The 24,392-nt window shown below is 39.4% G+C and overlaps 2 protein-coding genes across 3 annotated transcripts in view; one reads left to right on the top strand and one right to left on the bottom strand.

The window, feature by feature from the left end:
* LOC124144709 (tyrosine-protein kinase HTK16-like) overlaps positions 1-18,772 on the bottom strand; it is a 60,659-nt gene extending 41,887 nt beyond the window's left edge. For both annotated transcript variants that reach the window (XR_007219546.1, XM_046514247.2), the window contains exon 1: positions 18,443-18,772. Coding sequence is in view for 1 of the 2 variants with exons in the window: in XM_046514247.2 (XP_046370203.2) it covers positions 18,443-18,653 (211 nt within the window). In the remaining variant the exon portion in view is untranslated. The remainder of the gene's footprint in view (positions 1-18,442) is intronic.
* Positions 18,773-18,880: 108 nt separating this feature from the next.
* LOC124144708 (RING-box protein 2-like) lies at positions 18,881-24,392 on the top strand. Its single transcript, XM_046514246.2, has 3 exons — positions 18,881-19,077; positions 22,166-22,213; positions 23,031-24,392. The coding sequence occupies exons 1-3, from the start codon at positions 18,927-18,929 to the stop codon at positions 23,147-23,149; spliced, it is 318 nt and encodes a 105-aa protein (XP_046370202.1). The 5' UTR covers positions 18,881-18,926; the 3' UTR covers positions 23,150-24,392.

Genomic DNA, 24,392 nt, shown 5'->3' with positions numbered 1-24,392 from the left:
TGTGACTAGCAAACGCTTTAACCACAAGGCTACCCGACCGTCCCTATCCCTATCAACTGTATGACGTTAGACATTGATTGGAACCACATCTATCAACAGCTAGTGCACACCTGCACATGCCGTAAACCTTTTGAATATTTGTCAGAAAGAAATTTAGAAGAAAAAATAAAATGCCTCGTGGCACGCATATCTTAAAGAATTTGGATGAAAGATCCAATAATTAATTATTGTGGCCAAGGCTATATTGTCTCCATACTGAAGTGCTGGTGCCGTTATCCATCAGCACCGTTAACCATCAGCACCATTAACCATCGGCGCGGTTAACCATCAGCACTGTTAACCATCAGCGCCGTTACCCATCAGCACCGTTATCCATCAGTGCCATTAACCATCAGCGCTGTTAACCATCAGCACCACTAACTATCAGCACCGTTATCCATCAGCGCCATTAACCATCAGCACCGTTACCCATCAGCACCGTTATCCATCAGTACCATTAACCATCAGCACCGCTAACCATCAGCGCCGTTAACCATCAGCGCCGTTAACCATCAGCACTGTTATCCATCAGCGCTGTTAACCATCAGCGCCGTTAACCATCGGCGCTGTTAACCATCAGCGCCGTTAACCATCAGCGCCGTTAACCATCAACACCCTTATCCATCGGCATCGTTAACCATCAGCGCCGTTAACCATCAGTGCCATTAACCATCAGCGCCATTAACCATCAGCATTGCTAATTAGTGTCCACTTCCTCCTACATCTGTATCAGCTGATGATGCAGGCATGGCGTGTGACTGACTCACTGAGAGATGTCACAGAGTGTCTACAGCACTTTCTTCACGACATTTAAATACTTTCTACGAATGTTTATAAATCACTTGAAAAAGCCTACATATATCAGTAAACAAAGACATGTAAAGAAATACAGGTACGCAATCTGAATACTTTGGGTAAACATGCAGTTTCCTTATGCTATTGATTTTTTCATGCATAATACAAGCACTTGAAATAAATTGGGTTATAGAGCTTTATTGTGCATGTTGTATTCCAATACCAGATTGAGCTCTGGTGGCAGTGGTTCTCAGTGTGACTGACAATGTCAAGTACACTTGCTTGCGTGGCTGACAGAAATAGTGGTTCTCAGTGTGACAGACAATGTCAAGTACACTTGCTTGCGTGGCTGACAGAAATAGTGGTTCTCAGTGTGACTGACAATGTCAAGTACACTTGCTTGCGTGGCTGACAGAAATAGTGGTTCTCAGTGTGACAGACAATGTCAAGTACACTTGCTTGCGTGGCTGACAGAAATAGTGGTTCTCAGTGTGACAGACAATGTCAAGTACACTTGCTTGCGTGGCTGACAGAAATAGTGGTTCTCAGTGTGACAGACAATGTCAAGTACACTTGCTTGCGTGGCTGACAGAAATAGTGGTTCTCAGTGTGACAGACAATGTCAAGTACACTTGCTTGCGTGGCTGACAGAAATAGTGGTTCTCAGTGTGACAGACAATGTCAAGTACACTTGCTTGCGTGGCTGACAGAAATAGTGGTTCTCAGTGTGACAGACAATGTCAAGTACACTTGCTTGCGTGGCTGACAGAAATAGTGGTTCTCAGTGTGACAGACAATGTCAAGTACACTTGCTTGCGTGGCTGACAGAAATAGTGGTTCTCAGTGTGACAGACAATGTCAAGTACACTTGCTTGCGTGGCTGACAGAAATAGTGGTTCTCAGTGTGACAGACAATGTCAAGTACACTTGCTTGCGTGGCTGACAGAAATAGTGGTTCTCAGTGTGACAGACAATGTCAAGTACACTTGCTTGCGTGGCTGACAGAAATAGTGGTTCTCAGTGTGACAGACAATGTCAAGTACACTTGCTTGCGTGGCTGACAGAAATAGTGGTTCTCAGTGTGACAGACAATGTCAAGTACACTTGCTTGCGTGGCTGACAGAAATAGTGGTTCTCAGTGTGACAGACAATGTCAAGTACACTTGCTTGCGTGGCTGACAGAAATAGTGGTTCTCAGTGTGACAGACAATGTCAAGTACACTTGCTTGCGTGGCTGACAGAAATAGTGGTTCTCAGTGTGACAGACAATGTCAAGTACACTTGCTTGCGTGGCTGACAGAAATAGTGGTTCTCAGTGTGACAGACAATGTCAAGTACACTTGCTTGCGTGGCTGACAGAAATAGTGGTTCTCAGTGTGACAGACAATGTCAAGTACACTTGCTTGCGTGGCTGACAGAAATAGTGGTTCTCAGTGTGACAGACAATGTCAAGTACGCTTGCTTGCGTGGCTGACAGAAATAGTGGTTCTCAGTGTGACAGACAATGTCAAGTACACTTGCTTGCGTGGCTGACAGAAATAGTGGTTCTCAGTGTGACAGACAATGTCAAGTACACTTGCTTGCGTGGCTGACAGAAATAGTGGTTCTCAGTGTGACAGACAATGTCAAGTACACTTGCTTGCGTGGCTGACAGAAATACCAGACGGTGGTGAGCGCCTCCATCGCCTACTTCCTGTCAATGGTCTATTACACAACATCATGTGCACAGTACCAGAGATGCTTAGGCACTAAAGAACATCTGGGATAATTGGCTTAAACAATTAGGATATTAAACAAAAAAACAGTACTCACCATTAGCATGACTGACTATGTTTCTTTATAGAAATAAGACATATACTGCATTGCTAATTATCACCCTAACTTCTCAAAATCTGTAAACACTCCCATCACAAAATTATTGACTAAAAATGAAATGGTATTTGTGATAATTCCTGTAGGTTAACAGCTAATCTCTAATTACATATAAGTTTAAAAAAGAATTATTAAAACATTTCATTTAATTGTATTGTCCAAATGCGGTGCAAATTATTGTCATGATTCCATCAAAATCCTGGTAACCATGGTAACGGATGGAATCTGCAGTAATTATTACTTAGGTGAATGGAGTAGAGGTTGGGGGGGTTCCCACCCACATCACCTACCCCGGTAATTTACGGATCACCAATTACCCAGATGCCCTTTTGAGTGAATCAAAGCCCACATCACCTAATAATGCCATTGATTTACATTGGAAGAGTCCATTATTGAGCAAATTGAGGTGCCAGTACTGCTACTGTGTTATGCATACTTGTTTTGTGCTTTTCTGTATATACTGGTATAATCTTGACTATATGATTCAACTTTATATATGGCCATTGTCTATTGGAATTGTATTGTGCATTGATTGTTTACATATGTTACTGGCCTCCAAATAATATGAACCTAATCTATCATCATAACGTCATAAATTGATTGAGAATAGGACTAACTGAGAACGTTTACTGGCTTCCAAATAATGATATATTAATAAGTGTGTTAGTGATGTCAGTTGATTAACACTATGGCTGATGTGCAAGTTGCATTGTGTCTCCTACCACACACTCATGGCAGTAGGTTAGCGTTCTATGATGGACCTCAGTATACCAGAGCTCCAGATAAGCTGCGTATCTGCGTAAAATACGCATCAGAAATGCAGAAATATGCAGTAAAATAAAATCCAAGCGTCTCAAATACGCAACGAACATTACAGATAAGCTACAAAATTAAACATCACCAAAACATTGTGAAGTAACCCTGCATATTCAATTAGCAAATCAGCAACTTATTTTGAAATTATAAACGGGCATTCCGTCAACCTTGCCAAACTCCACGATGACAGTTACATCATGATCATTTGCCATCACACTTTCTTGTGGAAGTATCGTGGTATCGTCCTATAAAGCTTTCGAACCCACACGACACCAGTTTGCAGGGACTAGATGAATAGTGTTTTTAAATATTTAACTTAAATACCCACATGTGTAAAAACTAGTGGGTAACAGATATTTGAATACCCAAATAGAATTACTGATATCCAATGATTTTAAAAAGCATGGGTAAAATACCCAAACACCAAAAGCTTATCTGGAGCTCTGTATACATTGAACTCAATGTACTAATCAGCAATGCAAGAGTACCATTCTGTCTGCGACTGTATTATCAAGATTAGACCAACTCAACATAACCACGAAGTACTGCTTCACATCCATGAAGTCAATGTGTTTAAGTCCAGATTGTTGGAAAGTGCAAGGTAATAGACAACTTTGATCAACAAAATCTACGATGACGAACTGTCTGTGCTCAGACAGAATTCGGACATAGTCCAGGCTCTTCAGCATTTCCCTACTTTTGACACGATGAGATCGCCAATGTACAGAGAGAGAAAACAGAATTTACCTAAGCTACCCAAGATCCTGGAAACAATTGCTGATAGTCCACAAGGAGAAAGAGTCACTAAGTTGATGGTGAGGTGTGGTGAGGTGAGGTGAGGTGAGGTGAAGTGAGGTGAGGTGAGGTGAGGTGAGGTGAGGTGAGGTGAAATGGGGTTTAACGACGCATTCAAGATTATTGCACTTATATAGCGACGTGCATGCACGTGTATGTGTGTGTTTGTGTGGCTGCTTGTACTAGTCCGGACTGAAGCTGATTTATAGTGCTAGCTCACTGAGATACCATGTCGCAGTTTAACATGAATACCCCACTCAGACACAGTATACTCTGAGCCGATCAGTCCTTATTTTAGCCCCTTAATGCCGAGGGCCAGACAGGGTAACAACAAGTACCATCTTTTAACGTCTTTTAGTATGACGCGGCCGGGAATCGAACCCCGGACCTTCCGCTCACCAGGCGGACACTCTACCACTAGACCACAAGGGCGGGCCAAAGTTGATGGACTCTGTGATGACTACTTAGTTCACTGGGATAAAGTGCAGTGGTACCACTTCGCTAGCAGTGGACATATGACCAACAACAACATCGAAAAGGTCGCATAACAAACTTCACTCTTTGACTACATCCTGTACAGTTTCCCTTGACACAACCTGGTCATGTTCGTTCCTGGTTCAAGAGCAGTACATGTGGAGAAGATTTTCGGTTGTGATTTGAAATGTATCAAAATATGGTAAAAGTGTTTCATGCAAGGCATTCCACTGAAGAGTGGCAGCTAAACAGAACACGCAGAAGGACCGAGCTCTATAGGACTAAAGTTTCCATGTTGGAATGCACAATCTGTTATATGTGCTGGATCGGAGACAATTCTCCGGAAAGCGTACATTTGCAAGAGCTTGGGCACATATGTAGGTGCTGTACCGTTCACACATTGGTAAGCGAGGGACAGAACTATTATCATGATTATGAACGTTCATGCCATCAGGGCGCAATGACAGTCAGTTAGTCAGTATGACTGTGACCCCCATGTAATCAGCCCGACAAGCATCAGATGCCCCCAAATAGCTCCCAATCTCATCAAAAACCAGATCTAAGTTCTCGCTGCCGCTAAACAAAGTTCAGAACGACCTTTTGCGAACTTTGTCCGACCACTGAAATGACTAACAAGAAGTCGACATCAGCCAATTAGAATGCAGCCCTTGAGCTTTACGGCACTCATTTCAAGCTGGCGACTTCCATTTTAGACAACGCTTGAAAATTATGTTGACACAGTTTGATTAAAATTTGGAAAACTGAACAAACGAACATTCCGGAATGTCTAATATATGGTTGAGAATGTATGGCAGTGCTTCCCACGTACTCTTCAACGCCTCCTCCGTTCAAATGTTTATCCTACAGAAGCGAGAGATAGATGATAACTTTGACGGAATCAGCCGTACGGGCCGTAACTGTCGTTCGGAATAACCCCTGTTAACATTTTCGAGGTTGCATGATAAGAAAATTCATTCCGACTTTCACTTTCATGATCTGGTAAGCGACGCTTTGATTGGTCGGATGAAAGGTCGTTCTGACGTGACCCGTAATGGGATGTCCTCAGATCTTTGTTTAGCGATAGCGAAAACTAACATCTGACTTTAATGAGATTGCCGAGTTCCCTACTTGAGTGAGTGAGTATGGTTTTTCACCGCTTTTAGCAATATTCCAGCAATATCAAAGCGGGGGACACCAGAAATGAGCTTCACACATTGTACCCATGTCGGGATTTGAACGTGGGTCTTCGGCGTGATCGATCAAGACTTCAAACAGCTTCACCATCTAGCATAAGCTCTCTTTGTTCTTTAGTCCTGAACATTCTGGATGTAGAGCAAATACTTGTTTTATCGGGATATCCTAACGACAACCGGGGGAATGTTGAAATATTCTGACAATTAGGGTCATTATACCTGAAATACCAGATGATTACATTTGTACCTTGAAATCAGTAAAACCATCAGTTATATTAGCTCGGTCACTGCTTGCGTCAGGTTTTAATATGTCAACTCGAACTTCGGAGTTGTGTTTTATCCCTTACATATTTTCATGTCATGCAATAATGGAGCCCAGTTACATCAGTAGGGTTTTACATGAAATACGCATCCAGTGAGCACAATGTATAGAATGGACGCAAACAAAATATATATTGCGTCCCAAAGGTTGCACAATAATATTCATTGTACCAAATCCTTGACAAGAAATATAAGGTAATGTGATATAATTAATCAGAAAATCTTACAGTACAGTACAGTACAGTACAGTACATACTATGTCCTCCAGCGGTCAGAATTCGCTCGAATCTGAGCAGAGATTGTGGAGTTTTAAGCAGAGGGGCCTTGGGATGGTGTGTCTCAAGACAGATAACGGAGGTCATATTACCAAGCAAAACCACTGTGTAACAAAGTATACAGTACAGTACAGTACAGTACAATACAGTCCATTACAGTACAGTACAGTCCAGTCCATTACAGTACAGTACAGTACAGTCCAGTCCAGTCCATTACAGTACAGTCCAATCCCATTACATTACATTACATTACATTACACTACATTCCAGTCCCGTCCCGTCCCGTCCCGTCCCGTCCCGTCCCGTCCCGTCCCGTCCCGTCTAGTACAGTCCCGTACAGTCCAGTACAGTACAGGACCCTCATATTTCCAGTAAGGACCCTTGAAATTAATTATCTTGGGTCCCCTGGTCGCTTTGTCTTGTAGGTCAAGGTCAAGGTCAAACTCGGCATGCACCAGAACAATAACACCACCGCATCACTGAAATATGATAAACAAATTCATCATTGTCCTTCATCTTCTTCTGATTGGACCCAAATTCAGCAGTTGAACCACACGCAAACATGGGAATTAAGAACTTGACATGGCACACTGATAACAAAATCGTGAACTGAATCATCAATAGGACCTCAGTAACATCAACTTCACTATCTACAAGGGTACGTAGAAACACACTGGGGCCAAAGATGAACTACAACTGCCTGAATTTACATATTCACAATGATTTGTTTGTTTGTTTGTTTGTTGTTTAACGCCGCACTCAGCAATATTCCAGTTATATGACGGCGGTCTGTAAATATTCGAGTCTGGACCAGACAATCCAGTGATTGACATCATGAGCATCGATTCACGCAATTGGTATCGATGACATGTATCAACCAAGTCAGCGAGCCTGACCACCCGATCCCGTTAGTCGCCTTTTACGACAAGTATGGGTTGCTGAAGACCTATTCTAACCCGGGATCTTTACGGGTCATATTCACAATGATTATGCATTATTCAGCATTATGAAGTATTGTTCAGCTAGGTTCAATATATTGTTCAGTAAGACTAAGCATTGTTCAGCATTGTTCAGCATTGTTAAGTTTTGTGAAGTATTGTTCATGTTGTGCAGTATTACATATTGTTCAGTATGGTTAAGCATTGTTAAGTTTGTTACATATTGTTCAGCAATGTAAAGTATTGTTCAACATTGTTAAGTATTGTTCAGCATCGTTAAGTATTGTTAAGTTTGTTACATATTGTTCAGCAATGTAAAGTATTGTTCAACATTGTTAAGTATTGTTCAGCATTGTTACATATTGTTCTGTACTTTTAGGTACTGTTAAACATTATTAGATATTGTTCAGCACTGTTAAGCATTGTTAAGTATATTGATCAGCATTGTTAAGTATTGTTCAGCATCCTTAAGTATTGTTCAGCATTGTTAAGTATTGTTCAGCATCGTTAAGTATTGTTCAGCATTGTTAAGTATTGTTCAGCATTGTTAAGTATTGTTCAGCATTGTTAAGTATTGATCAGCATTGATAAGTATTGTTCAGTATGGTTAGATACTGTTAAACATTATTAGATATTGTTCAGCCCTGTTAGGCATAGTTTAGTATATTGATCAGCATTGTTAAGTTTTGGATCAGCATTGTTAAGCATTGTTCAGTGTTGTTCAGCATTGTTAAGTATTGTTCAGTATCGTTAAGTATTGATCAGCATTGTTAAGTAATATTAAGTATGGTTAGGTACTGTTAAACATTATTAGATATTGTTCAGCCCTGTTAGGCATAGTTAAAGGGGCACTGATCTAACGGACTGGTTGTTGCCTTTGTTATTGTTTTTCCCCCGTGAGTACCCGGATGATACGCAACGCAACTGAGCGTGACCAGAGACTGGGGTACCGTCTGCAAGGACAGCTAAATAAACTTGGGAGGCTGGAGGCAATATTTGTTTTACGCATTTTTGAACACTGATTGGTTAACTGTGATCTATAAAGATTTCGACAAAGGGCGCATGTTAATTCATTTCTTCAGCCTAAACACACAGATAAAAAGAACAAGGGAGCTCATCGGATGTCGTCATTTGGAAATACCCCAGATGGTTATAGTTTAATACTGAAAACAGTATCCATGCAGTGAAAGCATTTTCGGATTTCGGCTTGCGTCGATAATATGATTACTACTCCCTTGTTGTCATCCACGTTTTCTCGTATAACCCTACACTTGTGTATTTGCCGCCATTCACTTGATGCTCAGTTAATGAATTTATTACAGGGACAATTAGTGGTAGCACCACTTATATTACCTGACAAAGATTCCCATTTGGCATTTATTGTGTCTGGGGTTATTATTCAATCTAAATCCAGGTTTGAAGTGAGGTGAAATGTGTGTTATGTAATATGCACGTGGCAGCCCAGCAAGAGATGAAGGATCAGTTGATTTACTTTTTTTGTAAATCAACGGATCGTTCCTAGTCATCAAAGGATTAACAGAAAATACGTTGATTGATTAATCACTGTTATCTTGCACAGTGGATATGTCAAGAGTGAGTGTTTACATGTCTAGGTTTACTAAAACAAAGGGAATACACTCATATCATGGCGCGAAGTGCCGATGTAAAAACAACATACTTTGTTCAAAGGGTTAACTGATAATACGTTGATTGATTGATCATTGTTATCTATCACTCAATGGAATTTTTAGGAACCGTGGACGCTATGAAAATAGTTGTCACGTGGGCTTTCTCAGCCGACCATTGAGACTTGACACCTATGTAAAACACCTGAAACAATCCAAGCGATCAGTTGAGAAACGAACACGGGTTATAATATCCCGAAACGATATATATCTTTTAAGATATTTGATTGTTACTAAGACACGTGACATCGAATAAGTTTCTTTGTACAGCTGCAGACGAGTGGGATATTGTTCCTTTGTGTGGATAATCACGGATACATTCCTCGAACAAGGAAGCTGCCTAAAACTTATACACATAAATTTGGTAGGTTGTAATTATGATATCTGCATTTTGTTTTCCTTCATTTGAACCGATTCGTTCTTGCTTCTCTACGTCTTGGTTGGGAAATTCTTCAATGCGCGATAGACGTTGTTGTCACAGGTCTTTTCCTTTGTAATCGTGTATATATTACCGTCAATTTGTAAAATGTGATTCTCTCAGGCAATTTATAAAATGTGTAAATATTTCAGTCATTTTGACTAAAAAATCTGTCTAGATTGATCAAGACGATCAAAAGGGCCTACAAACATCACAACAGATTATTATGTAGGATTAAAAGCCAAACAACTTAGAAATGTACTTTTCAACGTTACATTTTCAGTCTCTTGGTCATGTTGGTGATGACATTAAACATCAAAATGTTTGGAATTCGTTGTCATAATAATACAGATGGAAATGTTTTTCAGTCACTTTGTAAAATAACTGAATATTTAGACGTTTAATAAATTTGTTACACATTTGCCAGTAAAATATACACACTATAAAAAAAGCATATGCTCAGGTGAAATATTTACTTGTGTTGCAAGTCAAAATAGTGTAAACGAAAATCGCAAAATTACCAAGCAAGTGACTTATCAAAACTTCGTCACCATTACCGATGCTACTCACAAAGATACCTACATTTCCTTATTATCTCGAAAACTGTATTTCATTTTGTTGATCAATGTGACCATACGCCCTTATTACTACCCATAAAAGTGACTAATGCGCTTACGAATGGCGCAGCAGAGGTCGCGAACTAGTCTAGATTTCTGCTATACATCTGGGTATTCACTGGGAAAAAACAATAACAAAGGCAACAACTAGTCCCCGGGAATTGCGTTAGATCAGTGCCCCTTTAAGTACTGTTTAGCATTGTTAAGAGACTTGTGAGGAAAAACATAGACCGCATTACTTGATGTTCGATAGGTTGAGTGGGATAGGAAATACTGTCAAGTTATCCTACTCAGGTTTCATATAAACCATTATGATCAAGGATAAAATGTAATGATAGCAAACCTGGCATAACAGGGATAATGAAAGGGATTTATCTGCTTACTGACATGATTTAATATGACATCGTAAATTAAGTAAAACAAATTCAAAATAGATAGAAAACAGCTATTCGACTGAGCGGAGGTTAGCTTGTGGTATGTCATGTGACTTTCATAGACTTGGACAAAGCGTGCAGTTTTTTGCTTGGAAGCTTGGCATAAGGGATTTATTCTAATAATACAATCATACAGCAAATATATAAATCATATCCAAAAACAAAAATTGCAAACAACTCTTCTTGAAGGAGGGTCCTGCAACACCATGCATTCTAATCACTGGTTGTGTGGTTTATATGACTCCCAGCAATCAGTTAGTGAAATATTTTCTCAACAGTACCAGCCAGTCTGACCAGCTTGATGATTTTTTATTTGCAAATCTTAAATTTGTATAGCCAGATATGTTAACACTGACACATCAAATCTAGTATTCAAGTTTCAATATGTTAGAACTTCAGTCTTAGTCCATGCCAAACAGATTTCTGTCTCTTGCAGAACTAGTAACAACTGATCATAACAAGCACGACAGAAGTCACAGTACATCCCTGAAATCACAGCTTAAAAATTTATTACCTAGCTTCTGAAAATTTTGGCCATCTTCCCGAGGCAAGAAACTGACTTTAAAAGTCCAGTTTCCACCCTTGCCGAACTAGGCTGGTATTATGGAGTTATATTGCTGAACTAGGCTGGTATTATGGAGTTATATTGCTGAACTAGGCTGGTATTATGGAGTTATATTGCTGAACTAGGCTGGTATTATGGAGTTATTATTGCTGAACTAGGCTGGTATTATGGAGTTATATTGCTGAACTAGACTGGTATTATGGAGTTATTATTGCTGAACTAGGCTGGTATTATGGAGTTTTATTTTGGCTGGACCAACGAGTCTATGCATAGTGCAATCGAAATTGAAATCCGGATTGTAAACTTTTGTGCAGATTTCAGTCGACTGCAGGATTTGCAAAGCATGTGCACCGCCAACTCGGCGTCAACAGATATTTTCCAAATCTTTTCATGTCTTTTATCAAGGTGCTTACGTGATTTGATGCACTTTGCGATGTAAGACCCGTTTTATCACAACATAGATTTTGATTATTGATCAGATCGTCTTGACTGGGCAATGCCATTTTGTTTGAAGCAAATACAAGTGATACAAGAGACAGAATCTGATTGGTCATTAGGAGAGGCATAGAAGGGACATAACTCGATCCAGAAATTCCAGCTTAGTTCAGCAAGGGTGGTGACTGGACTTTTAGAGTCAGTTAACTCCCTTGCCTTGGGAAGATGATTTTGGCAGGATATTCCCATTCATATTGGACAGATGAATAAAACATTATAGCTCACTGGACATTTCAGTTGGCCAGTCGGTCAATCTTCATATTATATTCACTAGCAAGAAAGAAAATAACGTAGCCATGAGTGAAAGGCAGACATTTATTTCACACAGTGCCACAACTGACATAATCTTGTTCCATATTGAACAAAAACGCATCCTCAACATGTCAAATCAACAAAAGCAAGTCAGCCCAGAGTGCTGTTATTTCTTGTTTTACAGAGTCTTTGAGAAAGGTAACCTGATTGTTTGTAAGAAAAACACAGCAAACTACGTTTATAATGAACTAACGGATATGACAAACTTATATTTTTGGTCCTGGACATTTTCTGTATATATGTTGTACACATGCTTATAACGACTACGGTTATAACGACTACGGTTATAACGAACAAAAATAAGTGGCCCCTTTGAGTTTGTTGTCACCGTAGTTTACTGTATAGTTAAAATTAAATAAAAGGATTCCGATTTCTGCTTATTGTTTTTCCAACTGATACAAATGTCCGTTTTATCTAGTGTTGTGAGCCTTGCAGTTTTATTTCACATTTTATCACATTTATTTTGTGATGAACACGAAGGTTTCATTCACAGAAATATACATCATGATACATTAGCAGATAAGATTTTGCTATTTATTTATTTCAGTATTTCAGACAGATCTCCAATCTCATTGAAATCAGATCTTAGTTCTCGCTTCCGCTAAACAAAGATCTGAGGACATACCAATATGGGGCGTGTCACACCGACCTTGCGCGAACTTTGACCGACCAATGGAATGACCAATCAGAAGGCAGCTTTCTCATGCTTTACAGCACTAATTTCAAATTGGCGACTACGCTTCGAAACATATTTTGACAAATTCGCGATTACAAATTTGAAACCTGAACAAAAGAACATTCTGGAATGCCTAATAGATGGTCTAGATTCTATGGATTCAGTTGTTAAACCCGTAACTATCGTTCGGAGTTAAAGTTTTCGAGGTTGCATAAATTCCGACTTTCACTTTCATAATCTGGTAAGCGATGCTCTGATTGGTCGGATGAAAGGTCGTTCTAACGTGACCCCTAATGGGATGTCCTCAGATCTTTGTTTAGCGGTAGCGAGAACTGAGGTCTGATTTTAGTGAGATTTGACAGATCTCTCAACCTCCTTCCACTTACTGACTTTGGAGGTTTGTAGAACTAGATCCACCTTCCACTCGGTCAATGTCATTTCATTATTTGAATCTTAGAACATTTTCCCCCCTTCCTTTCCAGTCTGAGGTCGGTAATATCCCTTTTGTACCTCCTGCCCAGATTGCTACTGGAAAACATACTGTGCTTGTACATTCTGACCATGTTCAACATGTGTTTATCATGTTTATTTGTGAGAGTAAATTATTGACTGGCAGCTCATACTAAACATTGTCAAAAGGTAGAGTTGAAAAGAAATAATAAAAAAGTCGCAAGTTTATTTGAACTGTGCTGTTATGACTTTAACAATGGTATCAGTACAAAATATACGAGGCGTTTCTAACCCTGCACAGCCATTCAGTTATCAAAATAGCAAACACTACACCAGTAAACAAACAATGATAAACAACCTGGCTGGCGGCCATGGACTAGATATCCCCAACACCATGTGATATCACCCACGGCAACAAGTTTGCTCATTTTCACTAGAAGAGAGACACATTATTCCAAAAGATGATGAACACAATTGAACAGAAAAGTACCTTGACAAAAACAATTAACAACCCAAATGCGCACTTTTTAAAAAAACAAAAAAAACGAATACGGCCAAACTTACAACAACAAGGAATGTTTTCTTAATCTTTGTTTATGCCCATTTGAAAAAAAAACAAGTTGCTGAAAAAAATTCTTATTCATTAAAATCAATAAAATATATGAATGCAATACCAGAGATCACACAACATGTACTACAGAAGAGTGAGTTGGGTTTAATGCCACTTTTAACAGTATTACAGTTATATCGCGGCATGTCAGCTTAATGTGGGAGGCAAGCCAGAAGTGATGCAGGTCTCAGACGTTTACCACTTCATTGAAACCCATGAGCACGGGTATGCTGCTGACAAACCTAGAAACATAATCGGGGCGAACCAGGGTTTGAACCCACAATCATAGGTTTCTGGCGCACCCAAGTAATATGTAACATTTTTTCATGCCCCCAATACATTTAACATTTTTTCATGACATCCACCACCACCTATAAACGACCAGTCCCTAAATACTGTACAAATTTATGATTTTTCTGAATGAACAAAAATAGAACTGCATCATCTTTTCGTGCCCCCCTCTTTTGCAAAAAAAAGGATGGGATGTTTGCAGGGTATGAAACTCCCCAAAATTTCAGCCAGACCACAGGACTGGCTAGCTGAAATACTTGCCAGCCCTGACCAAAACCTGCCTGCCCACTATAATCATATGTTTCTCAGGATAAGCTAACAGGGTTTCTTTTTGGTTACATTTTATCATTCATCTTTACATGTGAATTAATGCTTATCATCAGGAAATATTTAGAATATTTTCACATATGAAATATAACCTGACCGTCGGGCAGGGGGATTTGAAAATCTGGCAGCCCGAGATGAAATCAACCCGTCTCGGACGGTCGGGCAGGAAGGTATTTCGAACACTGATGTTTGTTTCTTTGCTGCCTATGACCATACACAGCAATATTCCATTATGACAGGTGCCTGTAAATAATTAAGTGACTGAGATCGACCAGACGAAACAGTGATCGATACTGTGAACAACAACCTATGCTGTCCGGGCACGATGACATGCAATCAACCATGACACTGAGCCTGATCACCCGATCCATTCCCTCCTTCAACAAGCATGGGGACTGATTCGAACAAGCCATCCTAATGGGTTCAGAGCTTATGAAGCTAGCCTCACATTGTTCAAAACAACACTATTATGAGTGGAGTGAGTGATTATAGTTTAACGCCGCTTGTAGCAATATTCCAGCCATATCACGGCGGGGGACACCAGAAATGGGCTTCACACATTGTACCCATGTCAGGAATCGAACCCGGGTCTTCGGCGTGACGAGCGAACACTTTAACCACTAGGCTACCCGACCGCCCCCAATACCACAATGCAGGGCTCGATATAAGGGACTTGATTTATCCTGCACCATGTGTATGTTGACATGAGAATCTAGTTGCACCAGACAAAACCAGGTTGCACCTGGTCCCATAAATTAAACAAAGTTGAAACACAGATCCATGAAACTTAAAGTAAAATCACAGATCTCCGATGACAGTGTCCTATGTGATGTATATCATAAAACCGACACAACACAGGGATTAGTGATATGACCTGGTAAATAAAATTTAGAGACACTGAGTTTATTCAAAGATTGATGCTGTGTAAGTAAAGGTCGGTCTGACATAAGTTTGATTTTTTTGCACATGCACTTGGTGCATGTAGACATAAACATGATAAATATTAGGTTGCATTTTTCAATAATATGTTGCAATGGTGCATGTTTTATAGAGCTAAATCGAGCCCTGCAATGGATGAAAATAAAGGCAAACATTTTATTGTAAGTATTTATATTTGCAGTATATATAACATTTCCTGGACAATGCATAAAGGATTTTCCTTGGGATTCTATTTACATTGTCTATCTTGGCAGTTACATTGTCTTGCATCATGCGAACATCCTCGTGTCTGGCTGAGTGAGAGAATGTATAGTGTGCTGGCTAAAACACCCCCTTGCCTAAACAGCCCCATAATTCGGCCCAGCTCTTCATTGGTGGAAATGGCCCCATAAAAAAGACAATGGATATGATAGAAATTGGAGATTATGTGTTTAATCTTGTCCCACCTCATATGTTACAAACATTCAGGGTAAAATAGGTCTTCAGCAACCCATGCTTGCTGTAAAAGGCGACTATGCTTGTAGGAGGCGACTAACGGGATTGGGCTCGCTGACTTGGTTGATGCATGTCATTGTATCACTCAAGAGTTGTGAACACAATGTCTAATTGGGAATAGTTTAACTGTAGACCTGCATATGGCAAAAACTGTTTAGATACATATATGAAACCAGAGACCATATAATAGATTTATGGTCTCTCATGAAACGATCGAATCATGCGTACACCGATGTTAACTGAAGCATTATCTTTACTCAAACATATACAAGTCAAAAGGAATGTGTGCATCATCATAAAGAAATGGGAACATTAGCGACTTGTAGTGTAACCACTGAGCTCTAGCGAGTTTTTAAACAATATGTCAACGTGATTAACCACGGGTCCGGGTAGTACTATGGGTACCCGGGTCCTACCTAGGACCCACCCGACCCGAGTTCCCCTCCCAGCCCTAGCCTGATGCTAAAATTAATCCAGAAGGCAGGGGTAAGAAGGACATCCGTCCTAGCCCTATAGTCTGATAGTCCATGCTTTCCAAAGCAAATTCAGATCAATACTGGTAATATAAAACTAAGGTTTAAACATGTTAAAGTCTTTCTGACTCCATGCTCTACCCTGCTTCTGCTGTCGGTAAGGAAGGACACACTCCGTTCCTGTGTACCCTGACCCATTTCTCGTTGGGGATAATAAACATTAAAATTAGTACTGCTACTTATGAATAAAAAACAAACTGCAAAAAGGTAACAACAGATAACTGATTGTTTTTCATTGCTTTTAGAATAAAGAAGTTTATAATATGCATTGATCATGGTGATAAAGTCTTGTAGTGTTTTGGGTTTTTTCATTTCACCTGGTTGTGAAAAAGAGTCGTCAAAAACAAAAATGGTCAAAAGTCATTATTATTATTTTATTGTTAATTTCTGGGTCTTTGTGTTTTTGGTCTTATAAACCAACTAAAAGTACATAAATTGCCTTAATTTAACCTAATAATGGGTTGTAGTCAAAACGGCTTCAAAACTTAAAAGTCAAAATTGCCACAAAAAAGTCAAAATGGCAATAAAACCCACAATCAAAACGGACATAAAATAAGTCATACAGCCCCAACAAAAAAAGTCATAACGGCCACAACAAAAAATAAAAATAATGTGAGCAGGATGTGGACGGAGAATACATGTAAGATGATTATCCAATGTGAGCAGGATGCGCTATTAAATTGCATTAACTTCCAGTAGAGTTCATATGTTGTTGTTTTTACTAGTCTCATCAATTTACTTTGATCGCTGTACTGACCAGTGTACCAATCTCTTGTGAAAACATGAATAAACTTTTATTTCCCATGATGATACCTTTCAGTGTTTTTAGCTCAAACTAATCCATTTGTGAGTAGTAGAACTCAATGTCAACTTAATCATGTTAATTCATATAAAACATGCAGGATTGTGAACTTGCAACGTATATAAACAGAGCAAAGATAGAAATGAAACCAATGTACAAAAATAGATAAATGGGGGTTCACATAACACCATCAGAGCTGCTTAATATATGGGTTTCACACCCTGGACCAAGGGTTTAAATATGTGACATGTGTTGTGTAGTTAGTGCTGAAGATCTGTGTGTATACAATTAACGTGATGTGATCTGATCTATGAACTGTTATACAAGTTATATAATACAATTTATGCATAATACAACTACTGTGACACAATACTTGAGTTTGTCTTCTTTATTTTCTCTGTGGCTGTTATGACTTTTTTGGTGTGGCCCTTATGACTTTTTTGTGGCCGTTTTGACTATGGGTTGTGGCAGTTTTTACTTTTTTCTGTAGCTGTTTTGACTTTACCTTTTGAGGCCATTCTGACATGGGGCCGTTTTGACCCGCTTCCACTTGAAACACGTGATAGCTGGTTTGTCCCCGTTGTCGGCTGGTTTGCTGTTTTACGCCGCACTCAGCAATATTCCAGCTATATGACAGCGGTCCGTAAATAATCGAGTCTGGACCAGACAATCCAGTGATTGACATCATGAGCATCGATCCATGCAACAGGGATTGATGACATGCTTCAACCAGTCAGCGAGCCTAACCACCCGATCCCGTTAGTCGCCTCTTATGACAAGCATAGTCGCCTTTTACGGCAAGCATGGGTTGCTGAAGACCAATTCTTTCCCGGATCTTCACGGGTACCCCCTTGTCAGTATCCTGCCATCGGACATGGGATTCCATAGATGACATGTATAACGCTGAGTAATTGAGTATGGTTTTACACTGCTTTAGCAATATTCCAGCAATATCACAGCGAGGGACACCAGAAACGGGTCACACATTGTATCCATATCAGGAATCAAACCCTGGTCTTCGGCATGGCGAGCGAACGCTTTAACCACAAGGCTACCCTACCGCCCCTGTATAAGGCTGAAGGAATCATTCAACATACACATGTTACTTTACACATCTAAACAAGCACAAGATGATTGCGTATTCATAAACATTGCAAACATTTGAAGAGATATATCATGTGTGTCAGGTATTGTGTGGTCATGACAGATGAAGCATAGTTCTTAGACAATCAGACTTGGTATAAGTGCATCTGCAGGAGAACAGGAGAAAATTACCTTCTTGTAGTATACTCTCGGCTGACTCCCGGGATATTTTCTTGTGATACCAGACATTGTTTTCATCGGCTTTGGCCACTTCCCTATGGTCTTCTGAGAGAAGTTGCTCCAAGGGTTTTCCCGACAATAATAACTTGCTCACGTTTGCAGTCTTCAAAATATCACTGTTAGCATAAACGGTGCCATCATGAATCGCATCTCTTTCGTTCATATTGAATACCTAGTTTGCATATGTAGAACAAAATGTTTTCACATCCTAAACGACAAAACAAAATTACACTTCCTGGTTTATATACACTCTTAAGCAGCGCGTGCCACCTCCTTGCTGCTCTTCCGGTTAGACTAATAAAGTCAGAATGTGCGATCGCTGTTTGGAGTTTGGTCATGTGACCAGATAGGCTCCATCTCAGCGCTTCGTTCACGGTGTAGGGAACTCGATATAGTGTCACTGTGAGGAGTGTGGAACATCACGTCAAGACCTAACATGGCTGACGAGATGGAAGTCGACAGAGAAGCGGTCGAATCGGGACAAAAGCCAGAGAAAATGTTTACTCTAAAGAAATGGAATTTGGTAGCGATGTGGAGCTGGGATGTTGAATGTGATACGTGTGCCATTTGTAGAGTTCAGGTTATGGGTAAGGATAAAGACAGCTGCGTTTTCTAGCTATTTCTTCAACCAAAGTCATCGATCTCGATTTGCTAAGCAGCTGCCAGTATGTATGGCACTGACAGCGATATGTTTTCGTATTGCACCACACTGGTATATGTAGAAGCATTACACCCATGAATACACGGCAGTAAAATATACATACATTCGAAACCTATATCATGTTAATTGCTTTCGTATATTAGTCCTGTTAGTGTATCAAAACGTTTTTTAATACATTCAACCAAGCTAGCCCAAAGTTCTTATCCTCAAAGGGGGATATCTACAGTCAGTAATTATCACTCTTCGAGTCTATTTTGTTGTTATAAAATTCTCAACTATTTTCAAATATTTAAAACCAGTCAGTCCATTCTAAACATGCTAAAACACAAATAGGGTACTTTAGAAATCCTTTCTTTGCCTTTGTTCTTCAGAGATGGGGTTACAATTTTGCTAGCCACTCAAATTAAAAAAAAATCTGTTAACTGAAGTTTTATGATCTGGGTCTATCTAGATATCAATGATAACCCTGTTATTGGAATGATTGAAGAAAGACAAATTAAATGTTTGAATTTAACCACCACGTTGACATTTGCATAGGGTACTAAATATTATATCTGATAATTGTACCAACACAGGTATTTATCTAGACCTGCTCAGAGGCCGATATTCAGTCCAAGCCTGCAGTGCGTGGTTTAAGAATTCCTCAATCGGAATTAAAAATTTCCTAATTCATGTTAATATACAACTATACATAGTCAATAACTAATTTTATTGCCTTGTATGCAGTGTTGTAGAGACCTCTATTTCATTGATAACAAAATCAATATATAGGAAATGGTATTAACGCTTCATCTTACATTGTTGCATTGAATACATTCTCAAAATACTATGTTAAACATGTTAAAATACCTCTGAATTTCAGAAAATAAGAGCTAAAAGTAACCAATTTTGAACAAAATAAAGGGGAAAAAATGCAATTTTCTTGCCATGGCACTTAATTAGTTTAGAATCCTTGATAAATCCCTGTTGCATATCTTACATGAGCACCAAATCATGGAAAACCTGGCGCAAGTACAACCCACTAACTGGCATGTCATAGGGGTCCACTACTACCAGGAAATGATACTGGTCACAACACAATTTACCATGACCACACAACTTTCATCCAATCGAAGATGGTATGATTTAGAATTTTTTTGGTTGTAATTAACTATACTGAAAGTTGCTCATTTTTAGAAATTAAGGAACTTGTGTTTTCTTCCTTTTATCAAGTAGCAAAAAATTATGATGGAATGTTAATAATGATAACATTATAAAGAAAATATCAGGACTAAATGGCGCTGAATGTGAAGTGCCAAAAGTCAACAATGGCTGTCTCTGGTAGTTGAGTGCCTGGAAACTACTGAATGTTTTGATATTTAGCAAGCTGAGTAATTTTGCATTTCACACGTAACTTAAAAGATATACAAAGCCTACTCGTTTAACAGATATCATGGTTGTAGCAAGTTTCATTGGGGATGTCCTTTGACGATGCACCTGTCGAATAGGTTCAACAATAGCATTGAGAGCACCAATGTCTGATTTATATTTTAGTTTACTAATTACAAAAATTTGCTGAAAAATGTTTTTCAAGTAAACAAATGATTATATTGAGCGTATGTTCCCTTACTTCATGAAGCGGTTACTAGTATCCTTTTTGGCATACGTTTGAAAATGAGGAAATTTCAACTTATGGCACACGAGGAGGTCTAGTTGAAATAATGCCAATTCCTAAGTATTTGTCTTTAACCCGTGTTCAAGGAAACTAGAAGTGTGCTTGAAATACCGTATTTGACGTAATATGCGCCCGGGGTGCTTTCAAAATTAGAAATAGTGGGCTCTTATTAGAATATTAATTTGGTGAAAACAACAGAGTTGTAGGATACATTTCGTGGTTTATGCTGACAGCATGAAATGTTTATGTACGACATATATTTTTCCAGAATTTAATTGCCCATAATAATTGCATATAACCATGATAACAAATGAGTGCGTATTGTAAGCAAATAAATGTGTGGTGTACATTGATCAATCGGAAGGGGTGCTAATTGGGATTGTTCACTAGCCAATATATTAGCAAATATCACTGTGGGCGCTTATTAGAGCAGGGCGCTTTTTATGTTGAATACGGTATGTGTATGAACATGATGAAGAGAAACTAAAACCACATTGTTTTTCTCATGTTTACGGTCATATTTGTGGTCAGTGTAAGTAGCTTACTTGTGATGTTTTTTCATATGTCAACAAGAGTGTATGGATTCTTTTGGCAAATCAGACTTCAAGTGGGCCTCATTTGATCTTTTTCCTAAACCATGTACACTATTCACCATACAGTGTTCTGCTGAGGCAGTGGCCTCCGGAATTCCTACAATAATATATTGATCTATATGGATCTCGCAATCCATTGGTGACATAAATTTGTTTTTACAACAATTTCGTACTCGTGCTATAGATGCAGTTGATGCATGTCATCGTATTACAATTGACCGCCTCCATGGTCTAGTGGTAGACCGTGACATGGTATCTCAGTGAGCTAGCACTATAAATCGGCATCAGTCCGGTCTAGTACAAGCAGCCACACACACACACACACACACACACACACACACGTGCATGCACGACGCTATATAAGTGCAATATTCTTGGACGCGACGTTAAACCCAATTTCACCTCACCTCACCTCATATTCCAGTTGCGTTGATCGATGCTCATCATGTCAATCACCAGATTGTCTGACCCAGACTCGATTATTTACAGAAGCTGGAAAATATACTGCCGTGAAGCTGGAATATTGATGAGTGCTGCGTTAAACATGTTACACAAACAAAAAATTCATGCTGCCATTCAAATCATGTGTGCTTTGTATACATGTGAACTGGATTGAATTACACACCCCAGAAAGTCACTTGAACATGTTGAAGGTATTGGTCTGTTGCAATTATTAATATGCCCACAATAGTTACCCTGAATGTCATTCAAAGGAATATTGAAAAGTCAGTGTATGTCTACATTGTATATTTGTTCTCTTCTTGCAGATGCATGTCTGCGGTGTCAATCAGAAAACAAACAAGATGACTGTGTTGGTGAGTTTTCATAATATATAGTCAGAGTTACATTCCATGAGTGTGCCAGGATTCGCTTATCCTGGGCTCAAATCCTAGTTTAGTCCTTATTGTGATCTGTACTTTGTCAAGCCCATACACTCATGGGGAGACAGTAAGAATTGGTCCCCAGCAACCTATGCATGGTGGAGGCACCTTAATGGATCAGGGCGCCATTGTACAAGACGATCGTACCACTAAGGTGATCTTAACACCCATACCTTAACGTAGACTGAAGACAGTCGTAGCACTGAGGTTGCTTTGTACAACGGCACCCAGGTGGTCAGGTTCAGGTTGATTGCGTGTCATAGTTTCCCAGATACATGGATCGATGCACATGAGATCAATCACTGGATTGTCTGATCCAGACTCGGTAATTTATACCATATAACATATGGCTGGAATATTGTCAAATCCTGCTTTAAAGAACAAGGAAATAAAGAAATCAGGCCGAGTCGTGATTGAATAAGTTGTAAACAGGACATGATGGGAGGTTATGTTTGTCCATGTTAAGTTTTAAATGTCTCCAGATCCATTAAGCATATAACAACAAAGAAAATGTACGAGGTTTTCTGTCATTTTTATTCAGTTCCAGTTTGTAGCAAAATACATAATTACAAGCACTGAGAAATGGCAGCTGAATTCTGCTAGTCAATGGCTACTACCATGACTGAATTTAAAAAAAAATAATTTAGATTTGATTTAAATCCATGACTGAATTATTGTTTGTCCTCAGCACAAATTAGTAGTCCCAGCCCAGCGGATTTCGAAGGCTGAACATTTTTGGTTCTTGTTTCAGTGGTATGGGGAGAGTGCAACCATTCCTTCCACAACTGCTGCATGTCCCTGTGGGTGAAGCAGAACAACAGGTGCCCCCTGTGTCAGCAGGAGTGGGTGGTGCAGCGCATCGGGAAGTAGATCTCACCCACCCAGGATATATTCCAGCAGTACACACAGACTAGCCGACGTTCACCTTTTCACAGTGAGAGTCTTCACGGACAGGTCGACACAAGGCCACATGTTGTGTCGGGCATTCATGGCCTTCTCATCAATCTCTGCAATATTTGTCTACCATGTAAAGCAAATTTAAGTTCAGAAATGGATGGAAATATTAAACCAGTTTAGGCTGGGGTTTTTATATTGTACTCGGAGGTTTTCTGTTGGCCTCTGCTAAATAGACGTGGGTGGAGTTGAAAGGCATAAATGGTGGATGAATGACTACTTTTGTGATTTGAATAATAACAGATTCAAAATTTGTCTGTTTTTCCAAGACTAGTTTGAGTTGGTAACTTGAGATGTCTGCAAGAGGCATGCTGCACCGATGTGTGCTCAAGCATTGCGATATGTTTGAAATAATACAAAATGATGGTTTCCCGGAGCCTACACAATTTCAGTAACCTTCATGAGGTCAACAAAAATGATTTCATTCAATGTTTTTTGCCTATTTTGGGTTATGGGTGTCAGTTTGACCTTGCACATCGGAGGTTGTCAGCATCATACTTATATGAGGAATTTGTCTAAAAGACGAAAAATTTGTGTGTGAAACTATCACTTTGTTATTAAGTCATGGAAGTATAATGTTTTAGGATTTATTGTATCATTGTTTCAATGCAGAGTTGCATCCCTTTGTTTTCACAAGGATCTGCTGATCATTGGTTTGAAGCCCAGAATCACCACAATTAAGATCCTTGGTCATCAGCACCTATTAAACTTCAGTCTTTCTGTCTGCCAAACCCACATCAAGATGACTCGCCATGATATAAATTAAATACTGTTCAAAGCCGGGTGGATCTCGTGCTCGCTACCACAACTCAATGATCTGAGGACTTTCCATTACAGGTCCTGTCAGAAATACTTTTCAGCTTCACCATTGTGTGTGGATTACTAAGCATAAGTCCAACTGTCAAATGTCAGCACCATAAAAAAATAAGTTTATAAAAATACTTTATAACGAGTACTTCCAGCCATGCTCACAATGATCGATGGTGGAATCAAGTTGCTTGGATTTTAAGGTGGCTGACATGATTTGTTCACCCGATTTTCTGTCCAGTCATTTATGTTATTCAATTATCAATGCTGTAATAACATGGACATTTATATTATGTATATTCTGTGATGTGAATAAAACAACTGGTTTGATTTTGAAACCAGAAGCCATTAA

The sequence above is a fragment of the Haliotis rufescens genome, unplaced genomic scaffold (genome assembly GCF_023055435.1).
Source record: "Haliotis rufescens isolate VD_foot unplaced genomic scaffold, xgHalRufe1.0.p SCAF_9, whole genome shotgun sequence".
Taxonomy (NCBI): domain Eukaryota; kingdom Metazoa; phylum Mollusca; class Gastropoda; order Lepetellida; family Haliotidae; genus Haliotis; species Haliotis rufescens.
The sequence above is the reverse complement of the archived record's forward strand: the minus strand, read 5'-3'. Positions and strand labels throughout refer to the sequence as shown.

Coding starts and splice junctions, on each gene's coding strand:
- LOC124144708 (XM_046514246.2), top strand. CDS start 18,927: ATGGCTGACGAGATGGAAGTCGACAGAGAAGCGGTCGAATCGGGACAA. Junction 19,078..22,165: donor TTGTAGAGTTCAGGTTATGG/GTAAGGATAAAG, acceptor CTCTTCTTGCAG/ATGCATGTCTGCGGTGTCAA. Junction 22,214..23,030: donor CAAACAAGATGACTGTGTTG/GTGAGTTTTCAT, acceptor TTCTTGTTTCAG/TGGTATGGGGAGAGTGCAAC.